Source organism: Syngnathus typhle, linkage group LG2 (genome assembly GCF_033458585.1).
Source record: "Syngnathus typhle isolate RoL2023-S1 ecotype Sweden linkage group LG2, RoL_Styp_1.0, whole genome shotgun sequence".
In the NCBI taxonomy this organism is placed as follows: domain Eukaryota; kingdom Metazoa; phylum Chordata; class Actinopteri; order Syngnathiformes; family Syngnathidae; genus Syngnathus; species Syngnathus typhle.
Genome location: NC_083739.1, coordinates 25908154 through 25933799, shown reverse-complemented (window position 1 = coordinate 25933799; position 25646 = coordinate 25908154). Strand labels below are relative to the sequence as shown.

The window sequence follows — 25646 nt, the reverse complement described above, 5'->3', positions numbered from 1 at the left end:
AAGGCACAAATTTGCTAATTACTTAAAAACGGTAAATGTTATGAACGCGAAAAATACTGGCAAGCGTGCCATGAATTTTTGGAACGTGTGAAAGGTTGAACGAGGTGAATCGGTTGAAGCATGTGGGAGTAGTTAGATGTCAAAAAAGTGGGAGGAATAAGTTGTTTAATAATAAAGTACACTAGAATTGCAATTTCGGAAGAAATTGCGTGTGAAGGCGAAGGCAGATGTTAATTTAGAAACGTTAAGCGTTAAAAATGATGAGCGGGAAGAATGAAAAGGGAAAGAAATAGTTGTGAAATAAATGGGAAAATGTTACAAATACATGTTACAAAAAGGTACAAATGATAAGCGTTAAAAATGAAATGTTACAAATGTTACAAAAAAGGTACAAATGATAAGCGTTGAAAATGATAACCGGGAAGGATAAAGAGTAAAATAATTTATGACGCCCAATGTGGGATTTGAACCCACTACAGGACACTGGCTCGGGTTGACATTGCCATGGTGTTTCCGATTGAGCTAATGAGGCTTCTTCCTTCATGCTGGTTGAATCTGGTTAATGTAATGAATGTGTTTGTTGAATGCGAATGCGTAATCAAAGTGGTGGAAATTGCTTAATGTAATGAATGTTGAATGCGAATGACAAAAGTTACAAATGATAACCGTTGAAAATGATAACCGGGAAGGATAAAGAGTAAATTAAATAATGACGCCCAATGTGGGAATCGAACTGACGCGGGTTTTGATACCACTCGGGAAAGATGCTCGTGTACTGGAATCACTTGTATTTCCCACGAGCTAATTGTGTCCCTGTCTACATACTGGTTGAAATTGGTTAATGTAATGAATGTGTTTGTTGAATGCGAATACGTAATCAAAGTGGTGGAAATTGCTTAATGTAATGAATGTTGAATGCGAATGTTAGTTACAAATGATAAGCGTTGAAAATGATAAGCGGGAAGAATAAAGAGTAAAATAATTAATGACGCCCAATGTGGGAATCGAACCCACTACAGGAAACTGGCTCGGGTTGACATTGCCATTAAGAATGAATGGGGAAATAAAAGGCACAAATTTGCTAATTACTTAAAAACGGTAAATGTTATGAACGCGAAAAATACTGGCAAGCGTGCCATGAATTTTTGGAACGTGTGAAAGGTTGAACGAGGTGAATCGGTTGAAGCATGTGGGAGTAGTTAGATGTCAAAAAAGTGGGAGGAATAAGTTGTTTAATAATAAAGTACAATATCAATGTGTGAAGGCCTTCGCCTTCACACAAATATCAATGTGTGAAGGCCTTCGCCTTCACACAATAACTAGAATTGCAATTTCGGAAGAAATTGCGTGTGAAGGCGAAGGCAGATGTTAATTTACAAACGTTAAGCGTTAAAAATGATGAGCGGGAAGAATAGAAAGGGAAAATAAATTATTGTGAAATAAATGGGAAAATGTTACAAACACATGTTACAAAAAGGTACAAATGCACATGTACAAAAATTAAATGTTACAAATGTTACAAAAAAGGTACAAATGATAAGGGGGAAGAATAAAGAATAAAATAATTTATGACGCCCAAAGTGGGAATCGAACCCACTACAGGAAACTGGCGCGGGTTGACATTGCCATTGTGTTTCCAACTGAGCTAATAAGGCTCCTTTCTCAGTAATGGTTGAATGTGGTTAATGTAATGAATGTGTTTGTTGAATGCGAATGCGTAATCAAAGTGGTGGAAATTGCTTAATGTAATGAATGTTGAATGCGAATGACAAAAGTTACAAATGATAACCGTTCAAAATGATAACCGGGAAGGATAAAGAGTAAAATAAATAATGACGCCCAATGTGGGAATCGAACTGACGCGGGTTTTGATACCACTCGGGAATGATGCTCGTGTACTGGAATCACTTGTGTTTCCCACGAGCTAATTGAGTCCCTTACTGTGTTGAGGTTGAAATTGGTTAATGTAATGAATGTGTTTGTTGAATGCGAATACGTAATCAAAGTGGTGGAAATTGCTTAATGTAATGAATGTTGAATGCGAATGTTAGTTACAAATGATAAGCGTTGAAAATGATAAGCGGGAAGAATAAAGAGTAAAATAATTAATGACGCCCAATGTGGGAATCGAACCCACTACAGGAAACTGGCTCGGGTTGACATTGCCATTAAGAATGAATGGGGAAATAAAAGGCACAAATTTGCTAATTACTTAAAAACGGTAAATGTTATGAACGCGAAAAATACTTGCAAGCGTGCCATGAATTTTTGGAACGTGTGAAAGTTTGAACGAGGTGAATCGGTTGAAGCATGTGGGAGTAGTGTGATGTCAAAAAAGTGGGAGGAATAAGTTGTTTAATAATAACTAGAATTGCAATTTCGGAAGAAATTGCGTGTGAAGGCGAAGGCAGATGTTAATTTAGAAACGTTAAGCGTTAAAAATGATGAGCGGGAAGAATGAAAAGGGAAAGAAATAATTGTGAAATAAATGGGAAAATGTTACAAATACATGTTACAAAAAGGTACAAATGATAAGCGTTAAAAATGAAATGTTACAAATGTTACAAAAAAGGTACAAATGATAAGCGTTGAAAATGATAAGGGGAAGGATAAAGAGTAAAATATATAATGACGCCCAATGTGGGAATCGAACTGACGCGGGATTTGATACCACTCGGGAAAGATGCTCGTGTACTGGAATCACTTGTGTTTCCCACGAGCTAATTGTGTCCCTGTCTACATACTGGTTGAATTTGGTTAATGTAATGAATGTGTTTGTTGAATGCGAATACGTAATCAAAGTGGTGGAAATTGCTTAATGTAATGAATGTTGAATGCGAATGTTAGTTACAAATGATAAGCGTTGAAAATGATAAGCGGGAAGAATAAAGAGTAAAATAATTAATGACGCCCAATGTGGGAATCGAACCCACTACAGGAAACTGGCTCGGGTTGACATTGCCATTAAGAATGAATGGGGAAATAAAAGGCACAAATTTGCTAATTACTTAAAAACGGTAAATGTTATGAACGCGAAAAATACTGGCAAGCGTGCCATGAATTTTTGGAATGTGTGAAAGTTTGAACGAGGTGAATGGGTTGAAGCATGTGGGAGTAGTTAGATGTCAAAAAAGTGGGAGGAATAAGTTGTTTAATAATAAAGTACAATATCAATGTGTGAAGGCCTTCGCCTTCACACAAATATCAATGTGTGAAGGCCTTCGCCTTCACACAACTAGAATTGCAATTTCGGAAGAAATTGCGTGTGAAGGCGAAGGCAGATGTTAATTTAGAAACGTTAAGCGTTAAAAATGATGAGCGGGAAGAATGAAAAGGGAAAGAAATAATTGTGAAATAAATGGGAAAATGTTACAAATACATGTTACAAAAAGGTACAAATGATAAGCGTTAAAAACTAAATGTTATAAATGTTACAAAAAAGGTACAAATGATAAGCGTTGAAAATGATAAGGGGAAGGATAAAGAGTAACATAAATAATGACGCCCAATGTGGGAATCGAACTGACGCGGGTTTTGATACCACTCGGGAAAGATGCTTGTGTACTGGAATCACTTGTGTTTCCCACGAGCTAATTGTGTCCCTGTCTACATACTGGTTGAATTTGGTTAATGTAATGAATGTGTTTGTTGAATGCGAATACGTAATCAAAGTGGTGGAAATTGCTTAATGTAATGAATGTTGAATGCGAATGTTAGTTACAAATGATAAGTGTTGAAAATGATAAGCGGGAAGAATAAAGAGTAAAATAATTAATGATGCCCAATGTGGGAATCGAACCCACTACAGGAAACTGGCTCGGGTTGACATTGCCATTAAGAATGAATGGGGAAATAAAAGGCACAAATTTGCTAATTACTTAAAAACGGTAAATGTTATGAACGAGAAAAAAAGTGGCAAGCTTGCCATGAATTTTTGGAACGTGTGAAAGTTTGAACGAGGTGAATCGGTTGAAGCATGTGGGAGTAGTTAGATGTCAAAAAAGTGGGAGGAATAAGTTGTTTAATAAAAAAAATAATAACTAGAATTGCAATTTCGGAAGAAATTGCGTGTGAAGGCGAAGGCAGATGTTAAGTTACAAACGTTAAGCGTTAAAAATGATGAGCGGGAAGAATACAAAGGGAAAATAGATAATTGTGAAATAAATGGGAAAATGTTACAAATACATGTTACAAAAAGGTACAAATGATAAGCGTTAAAAATGAAACGTTACAAATGTTACAAAAAAGGTACAAATGATAAGCGTTGAAAATGATAAGGGGGAAGAATAAAGAGTAAAATAATTTATGACTCCCAATGTGGGAATCGAACCCACTACAGGAAACTGGCTCGGGTTGACATTTCCATTGTGTTTCTGACTGAGCTAACGAGGATCCTTCCTTCTTGCTGGTTGAATTTGGTTAATGTAATGAATGTGTTTGTTGAATGCGAATGCGTAATCAAAGTGGTGGAAATTGCTTAATGTAATGAATGTTGAATGCGAATGACAAAAGTTACAAATGATAACCGTTGAAAATGATAACCGGGAAGGATAAAGAGTAAAATAAATAATGACGCCCAATGTGGGAATCGAACTGACGCGGGTTTTGATACCACTCGGGAATGATGCTCGTGTACTGGAATCACTTGTGTTTCCCACGAGCTAATTGAGTCCCTTACTATGTCGTGGTTGCAATTGGTTAATGTAATGAATGTGTTTGTTGAATGCGAATACGTAATCAAAGTGGTGGAAATTGCTTAATGTAATGAATGTTGAATGCGAATGTTAGTTACAAATGATAAGCGTTGAAAATGATAAGCGGGAAGAATAAAGAGTAAAATAATTAATGACGCCCAATGTGGGAATCGAACCCACTACAGGAAACTGGCTCGGGTTGACATTGCCATTAAGAATGAATGGGGAAATAAAAGGCACAAATTTGCTAATTACTTAAAAACGGTAAATGTTATGAACGCGAAAAATACTGGCAAGCGTGCCATGAATTTTTGGAACGTGTGAAAGGTTGAACGAGGTAAATCGGTTGAAGCATGTGGGAGTAGTTAGATGTCAAAAAAGTGGGAGGAATAAGTTGTTTAACTAGAATTGCAATTTCGGAAGAAATTGCGTGTGAAGGCGAAGGCAGATGTTAAGTTACAAACGTTAAGCGTTAAAAATGATGAGCGGGAAGAATACAAAGGGAAAATAGATAATTGTGAAATAAATGGGAAAATGTTACAAATACATGTTACAAAAAGGTACAAATGATAAGCGTTAAAAATGAAACGTTACAAATGTTACAAAAAAGGTACAAATGATAAGGGGGAAGAATAAAGAGTAAAATAATTTATGACGCCCAAAGTGGGAATCGAACCCACTACAGGAAACTGGCGCAGGTTGACATTGCCATTGTGTTTCCAACTGAGCTAATCAGGTTCCTACCTCAGTACCTGTTGAATTTGGTTAATGTAATGAATGTGTTTGTTGAATGCGAATGCGTAATCAAAGTGGTGGAAATTGCTTAATGTAATGAATGTTGAATGCGAATGACAAAAGTTACAAATGATAACCGTTGAAAATGATAACCGGGAAGGATAAAGAGTAAAATAAATAATGACGCCCAATGTGGGAATCGAACTGACGCGGGTTTTGATACCACTCGGGAATGATGCTCGTGTACTGGAATCACTTGTGTTTCCCACGAGCTAATTGAGTCCCTTACTATGGAGTTGTTGAAATTGGTTAATGTAATGTATGTGTTTGTTGAATGCGAATACGTAATCAAAGTGGTGGAAATTGCTTAATGTAATGAATGTTGAATGCGAATGTTAGTTACAAATGATAAGCGTTGAAAATGATAAGCGGGAAGAATAAAGAGTAAAATAATTAATGACGCCCAATGTGGGAATCGAACCCACTACAGGAAACTGGCTCGGGTTGACATTGCCATTAAGAATGAATGGGGAAATAAAAGGCACAAATTTGCTAATTACTTAAAAACGGTAAATGTTATGAAGGGGAAAAAAGGTGGCAAGTTTGCCATGAATTTTTGGAACGTGTGAAAGTTTGAACGAGGTGAATCGGTTGAAGCATGTGGGAGTAGTTAGATGTCAAAAAAGTGGGAGGAATAAGTTGTTTAATAAAAATAATAATAAAGTAGAATAACAATGTGTGAAGGCCTTCGCCTTCACACAATAATAAAGTACACTAGAATTGCAATTTCGGAAGAAATTGCGTGTGAAGGCGAAGGCAGATGTTAAGTTACAAACGTTAAGCGTTAAAAATGATGAGCGGGAAGAATACAAAGGGAAAATAGATAATTGTGAAATAAATGGGAAAATGTTACAAATACATGTTACAAAAAGGTACAAATGATAAGCGTTAAAAATGAAACGTTACAAATGTTACAAAAAAGGTACAAATGATAAGCGTTGAAAATGATAAGGGGGAAGAATAAAGAGTAAAATAATTTATGACTCCCAATGTGGGAATCGAACCCACTACAGGAAACTGGCTCGGGTTGACATTTCCATTGTGTTTCCGACTGAGCTAACGAGGATCCTTCCTTCTTGCTGGTTGAATTTGGTTAATGTAATGAATGTGTTTGTTGAATGCGAATGCGTAATCAAAGTGGTGGAAATTGCTTAATGTAATGAATGTTGAATGCGAATGACAAAAGTTACAAATGATAACCGTTGAAAATGATAACCGGGAAGGATAAAGAGTAAAATAAATAATGACGCCCAATGTGGGAATCGAACTGACGCGGGTTTTGATACCACTCGGGAATGATGCTCGTGTACTGGAATCACTTGTGTTTCCCACGAGCTAATTGAGTCCCTTACTATGTCGTGGTTGCAATTGGTTAATGTAATGAATGTGTTTGTTGAATGCGAATACTTAATCAAAGTGGTGGAAATTGCTTAATGTAATGAATGTTGAATGCGAATGTTAGTTACAAATGATAAGCGTTGAAAATGATAAGCGGGAAGAATAAAGAGTAAAATAATTAATGACGCCCAATGTGGGAATCGAACCCACTACAGGAAACTGGCTCGGGTTGACATTGCCATTAAGAATGAATGGGGAAATAAAAGGCACAAATTTGCTAATTACTTAAAAACGGTAAATGTTATGAACGCGAAAAATACTGGCAAGCGTGCCATGAATGTTTGGAACGTGTGAAAGGTTGAACGAGGTGAATCGGTTGAAGCATGTGGGAGTAGTTAGATGTCAAAAAAGTGGGAGGAATAAGTTGTTTAATAATAAAGTACAATATCAATGTGTGAAGGCCTTCGCCTTCACACAATAAAGTACAATATCAATGTGTGAAGGCCTTCGCCTTCACACAATAAAGTAGAATAACAATGTGTGAAGGCCTTCGCCTTCACACAATAATAATAAAGTAGAATAACAATGTGTGAAGGCCTTCGCCTTCACACAATAAAGTACAATATCAATGTGTGAAGGCCTTCGCCTTCACACAATAACAATGTGTGAAGGCCTTCGCCTTCACACAATAAAGGACAGGAATAACAATAGTGTGAAGGTCTTCACCTTCACACTAATAATAATAGAGAAAGGTGTAGAATAACATATGTGTGAAGGCCTTCGCCTTCACACAATAACACACCATCAAGGATTTCACCATCGCATCAAACGATGTGTCGTCAATTATGAATTTTACTGACTAAGTGTGTTGGGCAGGATGGCTGAATGCGATGCGCGATTGACAACAAACAAGAAGAAAGGTGATTTCAAGTTTTATTTCGAGGGAGATTTGTCATGTCTCGTCCCCAGTTTTGCTATGTGTCTAGGTTGCCATAGTTTCTGTTCGCGTCGCCCCTCCCTTCCTGTGTCACCTCAATCAATGTAACGTGTTTTGTATTTAAGTCCTGTCTGCCCCTCGCTCACCGTCGGATCATTGCATGTGTTACTGTCATGATGTCTGTTTGGTTTCTGTTCCTGTCTTTGGTAATGTCTTTTTGTTCCACGACTTTGTCGGTCAGTCCTGTTGTTGGTTTTGTTGTACCATGATTTTCTTAAAAAAAAAAAAAAAAAAAGAAAAATTTTTTTAAATTAAAAAAAAAATGTACCCATGTATAATGCGCACCCCAGATTTTAGGACAATAAATTAGCTAAATTTCGCGCATTATACACGGAAAAAAACGGTAGAATAAAAAGATTAAAAAAAAGGATATATAAGAGTTCTAAAACATATTTACAGAATTGTACCTTGTTATATTTTTTTAATAAGTTCTAAAAACATATTTACAGTATGTACACTTTTACCTTGTTATAAAAAAGTTGTTATACTAATAAGAGTTCTAAAAATAGATTTCAAGTGTATACTTTAGCTACATATACATGTCACGCGCACGCACGCACACACACATACACGCACACACATACACACCATACATTCATCCAGCCGCTTCCGATTATCTGGGATCGGTTCGCGGAGGCAGGAGCTTTAGGAGGGAACCCCAGACTTCCCTCTCCCCAGCCACTTCATCCAGCTCATCCCAGGGGATCCCAAGGCGTTCCCAGGCCCGCTTAGAGACATAGTCTCTCCAGTGCGTCCTGGGTCGTCCACGAGGCCTCCTACCGGTGGGACATTTCCCGCAACACCTCCCCAGGGAGGCGTCCAGGAGGCATCCTGATGAGATGCCCGAGCCACCTCATCTGGCTCCTCTACACGTGGAGGAGCAGCGGCTCTACTCTGAGTCCTTCCCGGATGACCGAGCTTCTCATCTTATCTCTAAGGGAGAGCCTGGACAGCCTGCGGAGGAAACTCATTTCGGCCGCTTGTATCCGGGATCTTGTTATTTCGGTCACGACCCATAGCTCATGACCATAGATGAGGGTAGGAGCGTAGATCGACCGGTAAATTGAGAGCTTTGCCTTTTGGCTCAGTTCTTTCTTCACCACGACAGACCGGTACAGAGTAGTCTGCATTACAGCCGACGCTGCACGGATCCATCTGTCGATCTCGCGCTCCATCCTGCCCTCACTCGTGAACAAGACCCCAAGATACTTGAACTCCTCCACTTGGGGCAGGATCACGTCCCCGATCCGGAGAGGGCATTCCACCCTTTTCCGACCGAGGACCATGGCCTCAGATTTGGAGGTGCTGACCCTCATCCCGACCGCTTCACACTCGGCTGCGAACCGCCCCAGTGAGAGCTGGAGATCATGGCTTGAAGAAGCCAACAGCACCACGTCGTCTGCAAAAAGCAGAGACGCAATGCTGAGGTCCCCAAACCGGACACCCTCAACGCCTCGGCTGCGCCTAGAAATTCTGTCCATAAAAGTTATGAACAGAACACAAGCACACACGTATCATATTTGTATTTGCATTGTTCATACGTTATTTTATGTATGTCGTTTATACTACGTATTAATATAATATTTACATGTTTGAAACTATTAAATGTTCTAATGATAACATATGCACTTATAGGGTTTAATATACACTTATTGATACACAAACAATGTAGGTATGACAAAAAAATCGTGGGTGGTCTTTGGACCAATTATCCACGATAAACGGGGGATTACGGTATAACATTGAAACCAAAGGACAAAACCTGTTTTCAGGCTGAAGCATTTGTTTAACAAAGAGAAGTAAACACTTTGCAGCCTGACTCTGCTCTGTAGTGTCTTTTTCTTCTGTGAAAAAAATGGATGGATGGATCATTTTATAGATGGCAAAATATGGTTGGTGATGTGACTCACGCCTTTGAGCACTTCTTCCCTGTGGTCACTGAACAGCATGAACAAGTTGATCTTCCAGCTGGTGTTGCAATTTACAGAGTTGACCTGCAGACATTCACACAAACATGCACACAAACATGCACGTGTACAAACACACACACACACGCACATGCGCACACGCATGCAAGCACGCACACAAAGTCAGAGGAGGATGTGGATGTGAGCTTAGATGGTGATGCACTGCTGAAAAGATAGTAGCACCTCTTTACAGCCTGGGTGGTCATTCAGTTCGTAGTTCGATGCGTGAAGCGGCTGGCCAGCGTTGACAGGGTTCAAGATGACTTTGTCCCCCACCACTACCTGTAGGAGCCCAAACCCATATTCCTATTACGATTATGAATTATCATTCATTTTCATACATATGTATATTAGCTTTTACATTTACATGGTGTCTAATATTATTCCCATCCTTGTCAAAATCCTGAAGTAACTCACTCCCTGTTGGTTGCTCCCAAATACTCATAATATGAAGACCTAAAAAGTAAAAGACTGCTGATAGGTGGTGGATGACAACCAACATCACAGTGAGACGAGCCACAAAAATGACTAACCATCAGTGTTAATAGGTTGTGACATTACAAGTGGCCGCAGTACTAGATGAACAACATTTTTCAGGAGCATGGTAGTAAAAGCTGCACTTATTGGTATTTTGACTATAATTGTATATAAAAAAGAATTCAACACTCCTTCACATGCATGTTTTTTCTTTCTTGAGCTCTCCTGTGAGAAACTGTTGGTCTCTGGGGGCGGATGCGCACAGTAGTGTTTGTCAAGTTCGTAGCAAGTGGACAGAGCTCTCACCAGTAGTCGGTGGGTTATTATGCCTTTCCCTGTGCAGCGTCACTGGCAGCGTCTCTGATCTTAGCATCGCCTTAGTCCTTAGAATGTCTGTGTCACGGATTATCTTGCAAACAGACACCTGTGTGTGCATGAACTGGGAAAAGACAAGGGAGAACGGACTTGCAGCCGATCATGAGCGGCCGCTCATGTCTTCGTCCTTTCTGTCACTTCTAAACAACGCCGCTGATGACTCCTGAAGTACACGCGGCGCTGACGTTGGACTCGTCAGTTGCGGTTCCAATTCTTCCACAGGCCTATATAACTACAGTAATCCCTCGTTTTTCACTGGGGTTACGTTCAACAAAGAACCCGTGATAGGTGAAATCCTTGTAGAAACGTTTTTTTACCATTATTATAAAGGTATAACATTGAAACCAAAGGACAGAACTTGCTTTCAGGCCCAAGTATTTGTTTAACAAAGAGAAGTAAACACTTTCTTCCAGATAACTACAGTAAAATAATAATTTTAATCATTAGTATGTACTATAAAGTGCGACTTCTGAAGCCATAACACAATGCACTGTGAAAAAAAATCTGTGAAGCAGCAAGGCTGTGAACGGTGAATCATTATAAAGACTGTGGACCGGCGTTGTGCAGCATCGCTTTGCTGGGCGGAGGGATATGTGACAGGGTCACTGGGGAGAAGAGTGGTTTGTTGATCGCATGTCCATCCGCCAGGCAAATAGTGCCGTATAATTGACACAAAGAAGAGACAGAATGAGATCAAGATGGACATTACTGAAGAAAGGAAGCTTTTATACACTATACACAAACCCTCATTATGGCAGACAAAAGAAAAGCATATGAGGCCACTTTTAAGTTAAAGGCAGTCGATTTGGCTCTTAACTAAGGAACACGAGCTGCTCATGCACTGTAGAGGTTTCCTCCAGTGACTAGAGGGCACTGGGCTATTGTTGACAACATCTTGTTGCGTCACCCTTTTCTTTATTTATTTCTTGGTCATGTCTACTTTGGAGCTATACGTGTATCTCCCTAGTTTAATGTAACTTAGCGCTTTGTACATGAATAAAATTAGCACAAACAGACCCTCATCATGGAAAATGCTAGAAGAAATGCATAAAAGCAACAAAGAAAGAGACTCTGAGAAAGTGTGTGGCGAAGTACATCTGACGCTATTCCAATCCGACACTGAAGAGTGAGTGAGGGTTTGACGCAGCCGAGGCGTTGAGGGTGTCTGGTTTGGGGACCTCAGCATTGCATCTCTCTTTTTGCAGACGACATGTTGCAGTTGGCTTCTTCAAGCCGTGGTCTCCAGCTCTCACTGGAGTGGTTCACAGCCGAGTGTGAGCCGAGACCATGGTCCTCAGTCGGAAAAGGGTGGAATGCCCTCTCCGGATCGGGAATGAGATCCTGCCCCAAGTGGAGGAGTTCAAGTATCTTCGGAGAGAGGCTGTCTGGGTCTCAACTGAGGATTTGTGGCCGTTTGTCCAGCGTCGATCATCGGACACGAAAGTATGGCTGCGAATCAAGAGGTTTGTACGGCTTCGTGCACCAACTGCACCCTTCTCTTAGAGAGGTTGTCTGTGCTAGAGGGACGTGTCCGCCAGCTACAGCAGAATAGTGCGATAACAGCAGATGTGGCGGACACAGACACGGACTGTAGTCAGACCGCTAGCCCAGTTAGCATTAGCCCCAAGCATCTTGCTAATCTCTGGTTAGCGATTAAGCCAGGTAAAACGCATAGCCGTCCAAAGTCATCTCGGTCTACTGGCCCTAGCACCTTGGTCATAGGTGACTCCATTACCCAAAATATCACACTTAAAAATCCAGCTACGGGAATGTGTATTCCTGGGGGCAGAGCACCCGACATAGAAGCCTAATTTTAGGAAGCTGACTCGCAATAGGCCTAGTCAACAGCGTAATTCCAACAACACCAGCTCCTCGGATATAGTGATACACGTCGGCGCCAATGATGTTAGCATGAGGCAATCAGAGATCACAAAGAAAAACATAGCGAGGACTTGTGATTTCGCCAGAAAGGTGAGTCGGCATCGAGTATTTGTCTCTGGCCCCCTGCCTGGGGGAGGCACTGATCAGAGGTTTAGTAGATTAGTCTCCCTTAATCGATGGATGGCTGGGTTCTGTAAAAAGCAGGGACTGTATTTTATAGATAACTGGTCCTCCTTCTGGGGCCGCCCCGACCTGCTGAGGAAGGACGGCCTTCATCCTAACCGTGAAGGCGCCTTCAGTCTTTTTAGGAATATAGATTACTGTTTGAGCCACTTATGACAGGTCACTTTAGAGCAGGCCGGAGCACAGGTGACTAAACCACCTATTAGGATGGGTTTGGAGTCTGTTAAGTTAAAGTTAACTAGTGCTAGGCTAGACTTCCAGCATGCATATAGCCCCTTGTGTAGACTAGAGTATTACAGTTTGAATAGTGCTACAGTACACATGAACACACCTTCTACTGAGGTACTAGACAAATCCAATCACACTACCCCGACCGGTATCGCTGATGAAACGGTGCCTGTTTCAGATAATATTACATGTGTACCAAATAGTTACTATTAAATTCCTACCGTCGTATTGTCCCACCGTGCTAATAAACATTTGAGAGGTAATGTCAGGCCTAGAGAACACACTCTTACTCGCATTTCATTTAAAAATCCTTCGATAGATACGAACCCTGATCGACCGATTACACTTAAACTCAGTTTTATGAATATTAGATCGCTTCATACGAAAGCAGTTCTCATTAATGACCTCATCACGGAACATAATCTAAAGGTTTTTGGTCTTTGCGAGACCTGGTTAAAACCTAATGAACTGCTGCCGCTTAATGAGGCCTCGCCTCCAACTTTTGTGAGCTTGCATGTGGCGCGTCCTCGAAAAAAGTGTGGGGGTGTAGCCCTCATCTCAAATTTAGATTTAGATGTAGGCCTCGTTTGATTAATGTATTTAAAACATTTGAAGTTCTCACTGTCCGATCCACCGCTTTTCCGTCATTTTATCTTGCTGATATTTACCGTCCAGCCGGGACTTGCTCTGGCTTCCTGGATGAATTTCAGAATTTGTGGCTGATCTAGTGATAAATACGGATAATATAATAATCATGGGCGATTTCAATATCCACATGAATTTACCGTCAAAGCCACTTACTTCGGCGTTTCAGACTTTAACCGATACGTTTGGTTTTACGCAAGCCGTACAGTCAGCAACGCATAAGAATGGAAATACCTTAGATCTGGTATTATCTCGAGGACTGGCAACCTCAAATATAACAGTACTGCCATACACTACTGTTTTGTCCGATCATTACTTAATAACATTTGAAATTCTAGTTCCTTGTCAAAGACAAGAGAGCAATCAGCATTATAGGAGCCGTCATCTCAACTCCATGACTTCAACTGCGCTATCTGAGATACTGTCGCCGGCAACCGCTATATTTCTCACATACGCCGGCTCTATTGATAATCTTACAAATGAATTCAATGCGACATTGTTAAATGGCATTGACTCTGTGGCGCCGCTACGTCTGAAAACTCGCCGTAGAGTGCCTACTCCGTGGTTCACAGATGAAACGCGTACGCTTAAGCAATTATGTAGAAAACATGAGCGCAGATGGCGTCTAACCAAACTTGAGGTTTTCCATCAGGCATGGCAGGATAGCCTCCTGAAATATAAAGATGCGCTTATCTTAGCAAAAACTCTGTATTTTTCGCAAGTTATTAATCTCAATAAAAACAATCCGAAACACCTATTTGATACAGTGGCAAAGCTGACTCTGCGCCAGCCGACCCCCGATAGTTCCTTCCACTCAGCTGACAAGTTCATGAAATTTTTAGCTCAAAAGATTGAATCCATTAGGGATGAGATCAAGAATACCATTCCAATCGCTCGGTCGAGCCCGCCGTTTACCAACGCTGATGATCATGCAACAACCCTCTCAACTTTTAAAAGCGTGTCTCTTGAAAGGCTTACACAATTGGTTAGTGCGGCTAAACAAACAACATGTTTACTCGACCCTCTTCCAGCCAAACTACTTAAAGAATTATTTCACATTTTAGGACCATCCGTCTTAAATATAATTAATCTGTCTCCTCTGGGATAGTGCTAATAGCCTTTAAAACCGCTATCATTAAACCGCTACTTAAGCGACCAAATCTCGACCCGGACTGTCTCAGTAATTATAGGCCAGTTTCAAACCTCCCATTCATAGCAAAACTTCCTAGAGTGACTAATGATCTCCTCATAGCTACTGATTCAAACACTTCATCGGTATTGTTACTACTTGATCTTAGTGCTGCCTTCGACACTGTAGGCTTTGACATTTTATTAGAGCGTCTTAAAAGTTGTGTTAGTATTTCAGGGTCAGCACTAGGCTGATTCTATTCTTATCTATCAGACAGGACGCAACGAGTGGTCCATGGCAATACGTCCTCTGAGCTCTATAATGTTACGTCTGGTGTCCCAAAGGGATCGGTACAAGGACCAATTCTATTTAATATTTATATGATTCCGCTAGTGGACATAATACGTAAATATCATATTAGTTTTCAATGTTACGCGGATGACACCCAATTATATATGCCGTTATCGATGACAGATCCGCGGGACTGTTGTAATCTTGAGGCGTGCCTTGCGGAGATCAAGCAATGGATGTCTCTCAACTTCTTTCGTCTTAACCCAGATAAAACTGATATGTTGATAATTGGTCCAGCTCGTTAATATCACTTATTTAAGGAAACCACTATAACTATAGATAACCGTACTATCACTCACTTACGGGGTAATATTTGACCAAACACTCTCCTTTCAAAAGCACATTAAGAATATAACCAGAATTGCGTTTTTTCACCTTCGTAATATTGCTAAGATCCTCTCGACCGGTGATGCGTAAACTATTATAAATGCAACTCTCGTGCACCCTCAGCAGGATCCTCGAGGGTGCATGAGAGTTCGCCCAACCAGTTCACATGTGTTTTGTGGACTTGGAGAAGGCGTTCGAATGTGTCCCTCGGGAGGTTCTGTGGAGGGTGTGTCGGGAATACGGGGTGCCGAGCCACCTGATATGGGCGGTTCGGTCCCTGTATCACGGATCCCAGAGTTTGGTCCGCATTTCCGGCAGTAAGTCGGATTCGTTCCCAGTGAAGGTTGGACTCCACCAAGGCTGCCCTTTGTCACCGATTCTGTTCATAATTTTTATGGACAGAATTTCTAGGCGCAGCCGAGGCGTTAGGGGGTCCGGTTTGGGGACCTCAGCATTGCGTCTCTGCTTTTTGCAGACGACGTGGTGCTGTTGGCTTCTTCAAGCCATGATCTCCAGCTCTCACTGGGACGGTTCGCAGCCGAGTGTGAAGCGGTCGGGATGAGGGTCAGCACCTCCAAATCTGAGGCCATGGTCTTCGGTCGGAAAAGGGTGGAATGCCCTCTCCGGATCCGGGACGTGATCCTGCCCCAAGTGGAGGAGTTCAAGTATCTTGGGGTCTTGTTCACGAGTGAGGGCAGGATGGAGCGCGAGATCGACAGATGGATCCGTGCAGCGTCGGCTGTAATGCAGACTACTCTGTACCGGTCTGTCGTGGTGAAGAGAAAACTGAGCCAAAAGGCAAAGCTCTCAATTTATCGGTCGATCTACGCTCCTACCCTCACCTATGGTCATGAGCTATGGGTCGTGACCTAAATAACAAGATCCCGGATACAAGCGGCCGAAATGAGTTTCCTCCGCAGCGTGTCCGGTCTCTCCCTTAGAGATAAGGTGAGAAGCTCGGTCATCCGGGAAGGACTCAGAGTAGAGCCGCTGCTCCTCCACGTGTAGAGGAGCCAGATGAGGTGGCTCGGGCATCCCATCAGGATGCCTCCTGGACGCCTCCCTGGGGAGGTGTTGCGGGAAATGTCCCACCGGTAGGAGGCCTCGTGGACGACCCAGGACGCACTGGAGAGACTATGTCTCTAAGCGGGCCTGGGAACGCCTTGGGATCCCCTGGGATGAGCTGGATGAAGTGGCTGGGGAGAGGGAAGTCTGGGGTTCCCTCCTAAAGCTGCTGCCTCCGCGAACCGATCCCAGATAAGTGGAAGCGGCTGGATGAATGTATGGTGTGTATGTGTGTGCGGTCGGGATGAGGGTCAGCAACTCCAAATCGGAGTCCATGGTCCTCGATCGGAAAAGAGTGGAATGCCCTCTCCGAATCAGGTATGAGATCCTGCCCCAAGTGGAGGAGTTCAAGTATATTGGGGTCTTCTTCACGAGTGAGGGGAGGATGGAGCACGAGACCGACAGGCGGATAGGTGCAGCGTCGGCAGTAATGCAGACTCTGTACCGGTCTGTCGTGGTAAAGAGAGAGCTGAGCCAAAAGGCAGAATTCTCAATTTATCAGTCGATTTACGCTCCTACCATCACCTATGGTCATGAGCTATGGGTCGTGAGCGAAAGAACGAGATCCCAGATACAAGCGGCCGAAATGAGTTTTCTCCGCAGGATGTCCGGTCTCTCCCTTAGAGATAAGGTGAGAAGCTCGGTCATCCGGAAGAGACTCGGAGTAGAATCGCTACTCCTCCATGTTGAGAGGAGCCAGATGAGGTGGCTCGGGCATCTCTTCAGGATGCCTCCTGGACGCCTCCCTGGGGAGGTGTTCCGGGCATGTCCCACCGGTAGGAGACCCCGGGGACGACCCAGGACGCGGTGGAGAGACTACTCAGACTCAGCTGGCCTGGGAACGCCTTGGGATCCCCCGGGATGAGCTAGATGAAGTGGCTGGGGAGAGGGAAGTCTGGGAGTCCTTCCTGAAGCTGCTGCCTTCGCGACCTGACCCCGGATAAGCGGAAGAAGATGGATGGATGGATGTATCTGAAAGCTCAGCGCGCGAATTACGAGAATGCTGACGTCTCAGCCCACACTCGAAATTTGGCACTGATGGAAATAGAGCGCGGAGTGCGCCGGGTCCGTACTACTTAGTACGTACACGCACTTGTGAGTGCACACCGAGCTTTCTCACACGGCTTCCGGGCATAAATGCGCGGGCGGGTGCTTCCCCATCTATTGGGTCATATGATGGCACCGCGGATGGCAGCCACGGTGAGTCGCTCTCTGTTTCTTTGTCTTATTTTGCGTGTTTTCTGTGTCCTCTGCTGTCCATCCCGGATCACTTTTACCAGAGAAGCGCTGTTAAACATCGGACAGTCTTCTTCTGGTATTTTCCCTCCTGTTCGCTCCGATTCAGACTGTTTGTCGGAGATTCTACCCGGAGTGGCGGTGCTATACAAGCTAGCGCAACGACGGCGGCGCGGAAAACGAGCCGGAGCACTCATAAGGCTGAGGCAGAGAGGGTTCCGTTCTGCCCTACCATCAATTCATCTGGCGAATGTCCGCTCCCTGGCGGACAAGATGGACAAACTGCTCCTCCTCACTTCAAGGAACACGGACTTCAGCAGATCCGCCGCGCTGTGCTTTGTTGAAACGTGGCTCAGCAAACGAACCTCCCACCAGGCCGTGGAGCTAGCGGGGTTTCGGCTAACTCGTGCAGATCGCAGCGCGGAGCTCTCCGGAAAATCAAAGGGAGGTGGTCTCTGTTTCTACATTAATGAACGTTGGTGTACAGACGTCACGCTGTTGAAAGAGTTTTGCAGCCCTCTCCTAGAAACACTTTTCATAAACTGCCGGCCGTTTTATTCACCACGGGAGTTCTCCTCGATCGTCATGGCGGCTGTTTACATTCCACCACACGCACGTTAAAGTGAAGTGAAGCCACGCAGATGCTGGCTGACCAGGTAACAGACATGGAGAAATTTCTACCAAATTCACTAATCATTGTTCTGGGTGATCTTAACAGGGCGAACCTCGCACACGAATTCCCCAGATACAGACAGCACGTAACGTGTCCCAACAGAGGGGCACAGACTCTGGACCACTGCTACAGCGTGATCAAGGATGCACACCACTCTGAAGCTCGTGCAGCTTTAGGACTCTCGGACCACTGTCTAGTTCATCTGATCCCAGCCTACAGGCAGACACTAAAAACTGTGCTGAACAGCTGGCACCCACCTTTGCACGGATTCTCAACCGTTTCCTAGAGCTGTGTGAGGTGCCCTCGTGCTTCAAAAGCTCCACCATCATACCGGTGGCCAAGAAGCCCACCATTACAGGACTGAATGATTACAGGCCAATCGCCCTGACATCTGTAGTCATGAAATCCTTTGAGAGGTTAGTGTTGAGCCACCTGAAGGACATCACAGGCCCCTTGCTCGACCCCCTGCAGTTTGCCTACCGGGCAAACAGGTCTGATGACGATGTGGTCAACATGGGACTGCACTACATCCTGCGACACACAGAAAGCCTCAGGGACGTACGCCAAGATCCTGTTCAGCTCGGCGTTCAACACCATTGCTCCCTATATCCTCCACCAGAGGCTCATCCAGCTCGCGGTGGCTGCCGCCTCCTGTCAGTGGATCACCAACTTCCTGACCAACAGGAGACGGCATGTGAGCCTGGGGACCATCACATCCGACAACCGCACCACCAGCACTGGGGTGCGTACTCTCCTCACTGCTCTTCTCTCGCTACACCAATGATTGCTCCTCCGGTGACTCTTCTGTGAACCTCCTAAAGTATGCAGACGACACCACTCTCATCGGACTGATCCGGGATTGTGACGAGACTGTGTACAGACAGGAGGCGGAGCGGCTGGTTCACTGGTCCAGCCAAACCCACCTGGAGCTGAACCCGCTCAAGACTGTGGAGATGACAGTGGACTTCAAGAGAGACCCTTCTCCACTTCCACCCCTTACCATCCTCAGTAATGCTCTTCCCACCACGGACACCTTCAAGTTTCTGTTATCCACAATCTCCCAGGACCTGAAATGGACAGGCCACATCGACTCTGTCCGGAAGAAGGCCCAACAGACGTTGTACTTTCTGAGACCGCTCAGGAAGTCCTGTGGAGAACATAAGGCTTGCAAAACAGCTAAACAGGTTTTACTGCAGGTTTGAATGGTCCAACCACACAACAGGACCTCTTGCATCACAATCAACATACACACCTCCCCCCAAAGCCCCCCTGTTCACACCTCCATCGTGGTTATCACCCACTCTCTCTCTTTCAGAAGCCGCGCTCGCACTTCAGATCCGCAAGGAGGAAGTGTGTTAGATGTTCCAGAGACAAAAGGTCAGGAAGGCAAAAGGCCAGAGAGCGTGTCCCCCTCCTGCCTGAAAGTCTTTTCTGAACAGCTGGCACCCACTTTTGCTCAGATCTTCAACCATTCCCTGGAGCTGTGTGAGGTGCCCTCGTGCTTCAAAAGCTCCACCATCGTTCCGGTGGCCAAGACGCCCGTCATTACAGGATTGAATGATTACAGACCTGTCGCCATCTGTGGTCATGAAACCCTTTGAGAGGATAGTGTTAAGCCACCTGAGGGACATCACGGGGCCCCTGCTCAACCCCCTGCAGTTTGCCTACCGGGCAAACAGGTCGGTGGACGATGCGGTCAACATGGGGCTACACTACATCCTGCACCACCTGGACACCACAGGGACATACACCAGGATCCTGTTTGTGGACTTCAGCTCGGCGTTCAACACCATCGCTCCCGACATCCTCCACCAGAAGCTCATCCAGCTCGTGGTGCCTGCCTCCACCTGTCAGTGGATCACCAGTTTCCTGACCAACAGGCTGGGGACCATCACATCCGACAACCGGACCACCAGCACTGGCGCTCCCCAGGGGTGCGCACTCACCCCACTGCTCTCCTCTCTCTACACCAGTGGTTCCCAAAGTGGGTGGTCCCGCCCCCCTGGGGGCAGTGGAAAGATCTGGGGGGGGCGGTGAGGAAGAAAGAGGCGGTAGGGGGGCGGCAGTCCGAAGTTCGAAGTTTGAACGTTTGTTTGACAATTTGTACACAACACGTGCAATTACTGACCGCGGGGATCTACGACTTCTTCTTAGTGAGTTCCAGCTTGATGTTGAGAAGCTTATGTCCCTGCACCAAGCACATCCATCCCATTAATATTAAGTATGAGACAATGAAGGTTACTGGTGGAATGTTTATTTACCATTCTATGTTGCTGAAACAGTTAAAACTGCTAAAAAATAAATTGGTTTACTAAATTGGGTTTTATTTGTGAAATACACATTTGTGTTTAACCTTTCTCTTTTCAAATTGCAGCAGACCAAATATCAAGAAAGAGGTGTTTGTTTCCATATGTGTCTATGTGTGGGGGGGGGGGGCGTTAGGAATTCACTGGGGAGCCAAGGGGGCGCCAGCCTGCAAAAGTTTGGGAACCATTGCTCTACACCAACGATTGCTCCTCAGGCGACTCTTCTGTGAAACTCCTGAAGTATGCGGACGGCGCCACTCTCATCGGACTGATCCGGGACAGTGACGAGACTGCATACAGACAGGAGGTGGAGCGGCTGGTCCACTGGTGCAGCCAAAACCACCTGGAGCTGAACCCGCTCAAGACCGTGGAGATGAAAGTGGACTTCAAGACTGTGGAAAAGATAATCGGGACCAACCTCTCATCTATCCAAGACTTATACCTGTCCAGGACCAGGAAACGTGCAAGTAACATCTCTACAGACCCTTCTCACCCAGGTCACAGTCTGTTTGAACTACTCCCCTCCAGACGGCGTTACAGAGCGCTGTATGCCAAAATCAGCAGACACAGACACGGCTTCTTCCCCCAGGCTGTCGCTCTGATGAACTCACACCACTCGTAGAGTCTCAGAGACATCACTGGGAAATAAAATCCTGCTCTTGCCACTTAAATGATGTTAATCACCTGAATGTTGTTAGTCACTTAAATGTTGTACAGAGGCTGAGCTCAACCGGAGTCAAATTCCTTGTTTGGCATGCACTCATTTGGCCAATAAATCAAAATTCTTATTTTGATTCTGAAACTTCGCTGGAGACGACATGAACCAATCATCCAATGCACTTTGCATTTTTTTGTATTTTTGAACTTTTGCAAAATAAAATAGAAGAGAAAATAGACCGCCCAAAGAAACTTGAGCCACCGCTCGCACCTGTCTTAACTAAAAATGTAAAGCACTTTGTTACAGCAGCAGCTGTTGTGAAATGCACAATACATATATATAAAGTTATTTTGTACTGTGTTATAATAAATTATACAAAAAACTGACTGAGAAAACTGACAATTTTTGTTTGTATGATTCGCTTCTATTTTCCCTTTTCATTATGTTATACAATTTCCTCCAGAAGAGTGTATAACACAAAGCAAATTTAAAGATTTACGTGTCGTGCGTACATTGTCTCCATTGGCACGCAGCTTCCAGAAAGGCTGTATGAAAAGCCAGGAGCCTTCATTGCCAGTCCCAGCTAGCGTAACGCGCATTGCGTTCTTTTCCAGAAGGGCCGGCAAACGCTTGTTCACAGTCAAGTACTTGTTGCTCTTCATGTGCAGGAGCTGCAGGTAAACAGAAAACAAATGAATCAAATGTGGGATTTCCTTTCCTCTCATTTTTACACTGCCTGTCAAAGGCAGGTTTCTCCCGTCTTTCTCCCGTGCAGGAGCACAACATTTAAACATTTAATTAAAGAACAAGCACAAAACATACAGGATACAAAACATTCAAATGCGAAAAGTGTAGTGTAAATTCGGTTAAAGACTGGAATTAATAGCGACTCGAGTTTAATGCCTGCACAAAACTTGAGCCCCCCTATCATGGATCATTTTATCAGGATGACAGAGGAAAAACCTAAATCAGTCATTAATTAGAAAGACGCTACACTTGGAATGTTTTTAGTTAGACTTTTCCATCATGCAAGTTAACCACTTTTATTTTTAAACACACACAGGACACAATCCAGTTCTTAGAATGCACACATTTATTTTTGACTACATGGGATTTTGAACAGCGACAACACAAGGAACCTAACTCCTGGTAAAAGAAGAGCAAATAAGAGCTTAACCGGATATAATATAATGGAACCATCGATACAAAAACATCCACCCACCAATACATTCATCCACTCATCCAGCCGTACATACATCCATACATACATACAACGCCACACACACACACATGGATGGATGGATGGATGGATGGATGGATGGATGGATGGACGGAGGGCCGGATTGATGGATTTCCTGGTGTAGTTCTTACCTCTCAGAGAGAACCCGCCATGTAGTACATGGGAACGCGACTTCTGATCTTAATAATGTCACATATGGTGTCCCGCAGGGATCGGTACTTGGACTTACTCTGTTACTAAACTGTATCTACAATGTAAATACTAAACTGTAAACTTGCGGCTGATAGTTTGTGGCCTTCTCCTTAATACGGAAGTTTAATGTTAGTGTGGCCCGCGATTTTATATTTAGATGAGACTACACCTCAACAAAATGTATTGTTCATTGTTACAAAAGATAGCTTACTATGCTTAGTTTCATTTTTCTTAATAAATTCATAGTTTGCTAAAATACATGAAACTTACTTGACAAATATATGCTGATTGAAGTGTGTCATGCAGTTTATTGTAGCCCTTTTAATTGGCAATGGAAAACATCCCAATGAAACATTGTTGCACAGCCACAGGCAGAACAGTTAAATTTCCAATGATTCAATTCGCTCACAGGCTTAAAAACATTTATCAGTCATAAAAACACACGCGCACACACATGCACGCCTGCACCCCCCCCCCCACACACACACACACACGCATACACACACACGCAAACACACGCATACACACAATAAACACAAACACACACTGCACACACACGTACCACAGACGCACTACATACTGTATTTTCCGGACTATAAATTGCTCCGGAGTATAAGTCGCACTAGCCATAAAATGCATAATAAAGATGGAAAAGACTTGTGTGTGCATCGCACACAGGGCGTCTGTGAAGCGTCAGTGCAGTAGTACTGGGGTAGTAGTGCCTGTAGCTAGTGTATGTTGCATGTTGCTTTCTGCTTGTTACCTTCTGCTTTCAGCTCCTGAGGGGTGAGAAGAGGAGCGGAGTGCATAAGCCTCCTCCTGCCGGTAAATAGCCTCTCAACCGTCAAGACTCCTGCAGTGCCTCCCCGCGGCCACACACGGACACTGGGTACCTTGCGGTCCCAGGCTAAACTGCAGGAGATCTCGGAGCAGCAGTGGGCCCCAGAGAGAAGGCGTGCAGGCCCACTGGTATGTGGACACGCTCTGGCGCCTCTCAACGATTGCCCCAGCTATGGGCAAATAGCACGGGCAGATGGGGCTCTTAGTCATGCAAGGCAACCCATCTAGGAGAAGGCCACTCCAATGCAAAACCGAAAACCCCAATGCCTAATGGGTGCACTCACATGCGCTATGGCTACGGGAGTCAACCCCTAACGAAAAAATTGTGGAGAAAAGCCGCATTAGGCATTCACCAATAGAGGTGTTTCTGGCAGTCTTCTGCAACTCTCCTCTACAGAAGGTCATCGTGCACTTCATGCCACTGGAAGATGTAGGGAGGAGCCAAGGCAGTGAGGGGAGAGACTGCGCGCTACTTCCCTCACTATAATCTACTCCTTTGTGCAGGCCCGCTCCAGATACCACACCCTCCACTTCAAGACCCCTCCCCCCCGACTCCAAAGTCCTGCGGTGATGGGGAAGGGCGGTAGGTACAGGTCAGGATGTGACTGGAAGTATCTAGCCCACAGGTGTCAAACTCAAGGCCCGGGGGCCAGATATGGACTTGACTTTGATGTGTGCACTTGGCACCAGGACAGCCTAGGCCGCAGTTCGATGATCCACTTTGTAGTCGCGTCATCGGATTTGCGGCCGCATGTTTTGGACACTCGGGCGAAGAGAGGGGCGGAGCTGTCAACTGATCACCACCTGGTGGTGGGTTGGCTCCGATGGTGGGGGAAGATGCCGGTCCGACTTGGCAGACCCAAACGTTCTGTGAGGGTCTGCTGGGAACGTCTGGCGGAATCCCCTGTCAGGAAGAGCTTCAACTCCCACCTCCGGCAGAACTCTTCCCACGTCCCGGGGGAGATGAGGGACATTGAGTCCGAGTGGACCTTGTTCCGTGCCTTCATTGTTGAGGCGGCCGACCGGAGCTGTGGCCGTAAGGTCATTGGTGCCTGTTGTGGCGGCAATCCCCGAACCCGCTGGTGGACACCGGTGGTAAGGGATGCCGTCAAGCTGAAGAAGGAGTCCTATCGGGCCGTTTTGGCCTGCGGGACTTCGGAGGCAGCTGACAGGTACCGGATGGCCAAGCGGAACACGGCTTCGGCGGTTGCTGAGGCAAAAACCCGGGCGTGGGAGGAGTTTGGCGAGGCCATGGAGAATAACTTCCGGACGGCTTCGAAGAAATTCAGGTCCACTATCCGGCGTCTCAGGAGGGGGAAGCAGTGCAACGTCAACACTGTTTACAGTGGAGATGGCGTGCTGCTGACCTCGACTCGGGACGTCGTGTGTCGGTGGGGAAAATACTTCGAAGACCTCCTCAATTCCACCGACACGCCTTCCATTGTGGAGGCAGGGCCTGGGGACTCTGAGGCGGACTCTCCAATCTCTGGGCTTGAAGTCACTGAGGTAGTTAAAAACTCCTTGGTGGCAAGGCCCCGGGGGTGGATGAGATCCGCCCGGATTTCTTAAGGGCTCTGGCTGTTGTGGGGCTGTCATGGCTGACACGTCTCTACAGCATCACGTGGACATCGGGGACAGTGCCTCTGGATTGGCAGACTGGGGTGGTGGTTCCTCTCTTTAAGAAGGGGGACCGGAGGGTGTGTTCCAATTACAGGGGAATTACACTCCTCAGCCTCCCTGGTAAGGTCTATTCAGGGTTGCTGGAGAGGAGGGTCCGTCGGGAGGTCAAACCTTGGATTCAGGAGGAACAGTGTGGCTTTCGTCCTGGCCGTGGAACAGTGGACCAGCTCTTCACCCTCAGCAGGATCCTCGAGGGTGCATGGGAGTTCGCCCAACCAGTCCACATGTGTTTTGTGGACTTGGAGAAGGCGTTCGACCGTGTCCCTCGGGAGGTCCTGTGGGGGGTGATTCGGGAGTACGGGGTACCGAGCCAACTTATAAGGGTGGTTCGGTCCCTGTATCACAGATGCCAGAGTTTGGTCCGCATTT

The 25646-nt window shown here is 44.8% G+C and overlaps 1 protein-coding gene across 2 annotated transcripts in view; it reads right to left on the bottom strand.

The window, feature by feature from the left end:
• Nucleotides 1–25646, bottom strand: part of itpr3 (inositol 1,4,5-trisphosphate receptor, type 3) — a 534890-nt gene that overhangs the window by 461369 nt on the left and 47875 nt on the right. For both annotated transcript variants that reach the window (XM_061272597.1, XM_061272598.1), the window contains exons 5-7: nt 21838–21996; nt 9975–10073; nt 9735–9818 (exon numbers count right to left, since the gene is read on the bottom strand). In XM_061272597.1, the coding sequence (XP_061128581.1) occupies nt 9735–9818; nt 9975–10073; nt 21838–21996 (342 nt within the window). The remainder of the gene's footprint in view (nt 1–9734; nt 9819–9974; nt 10074–21837; nt 21997–25646) is intronic.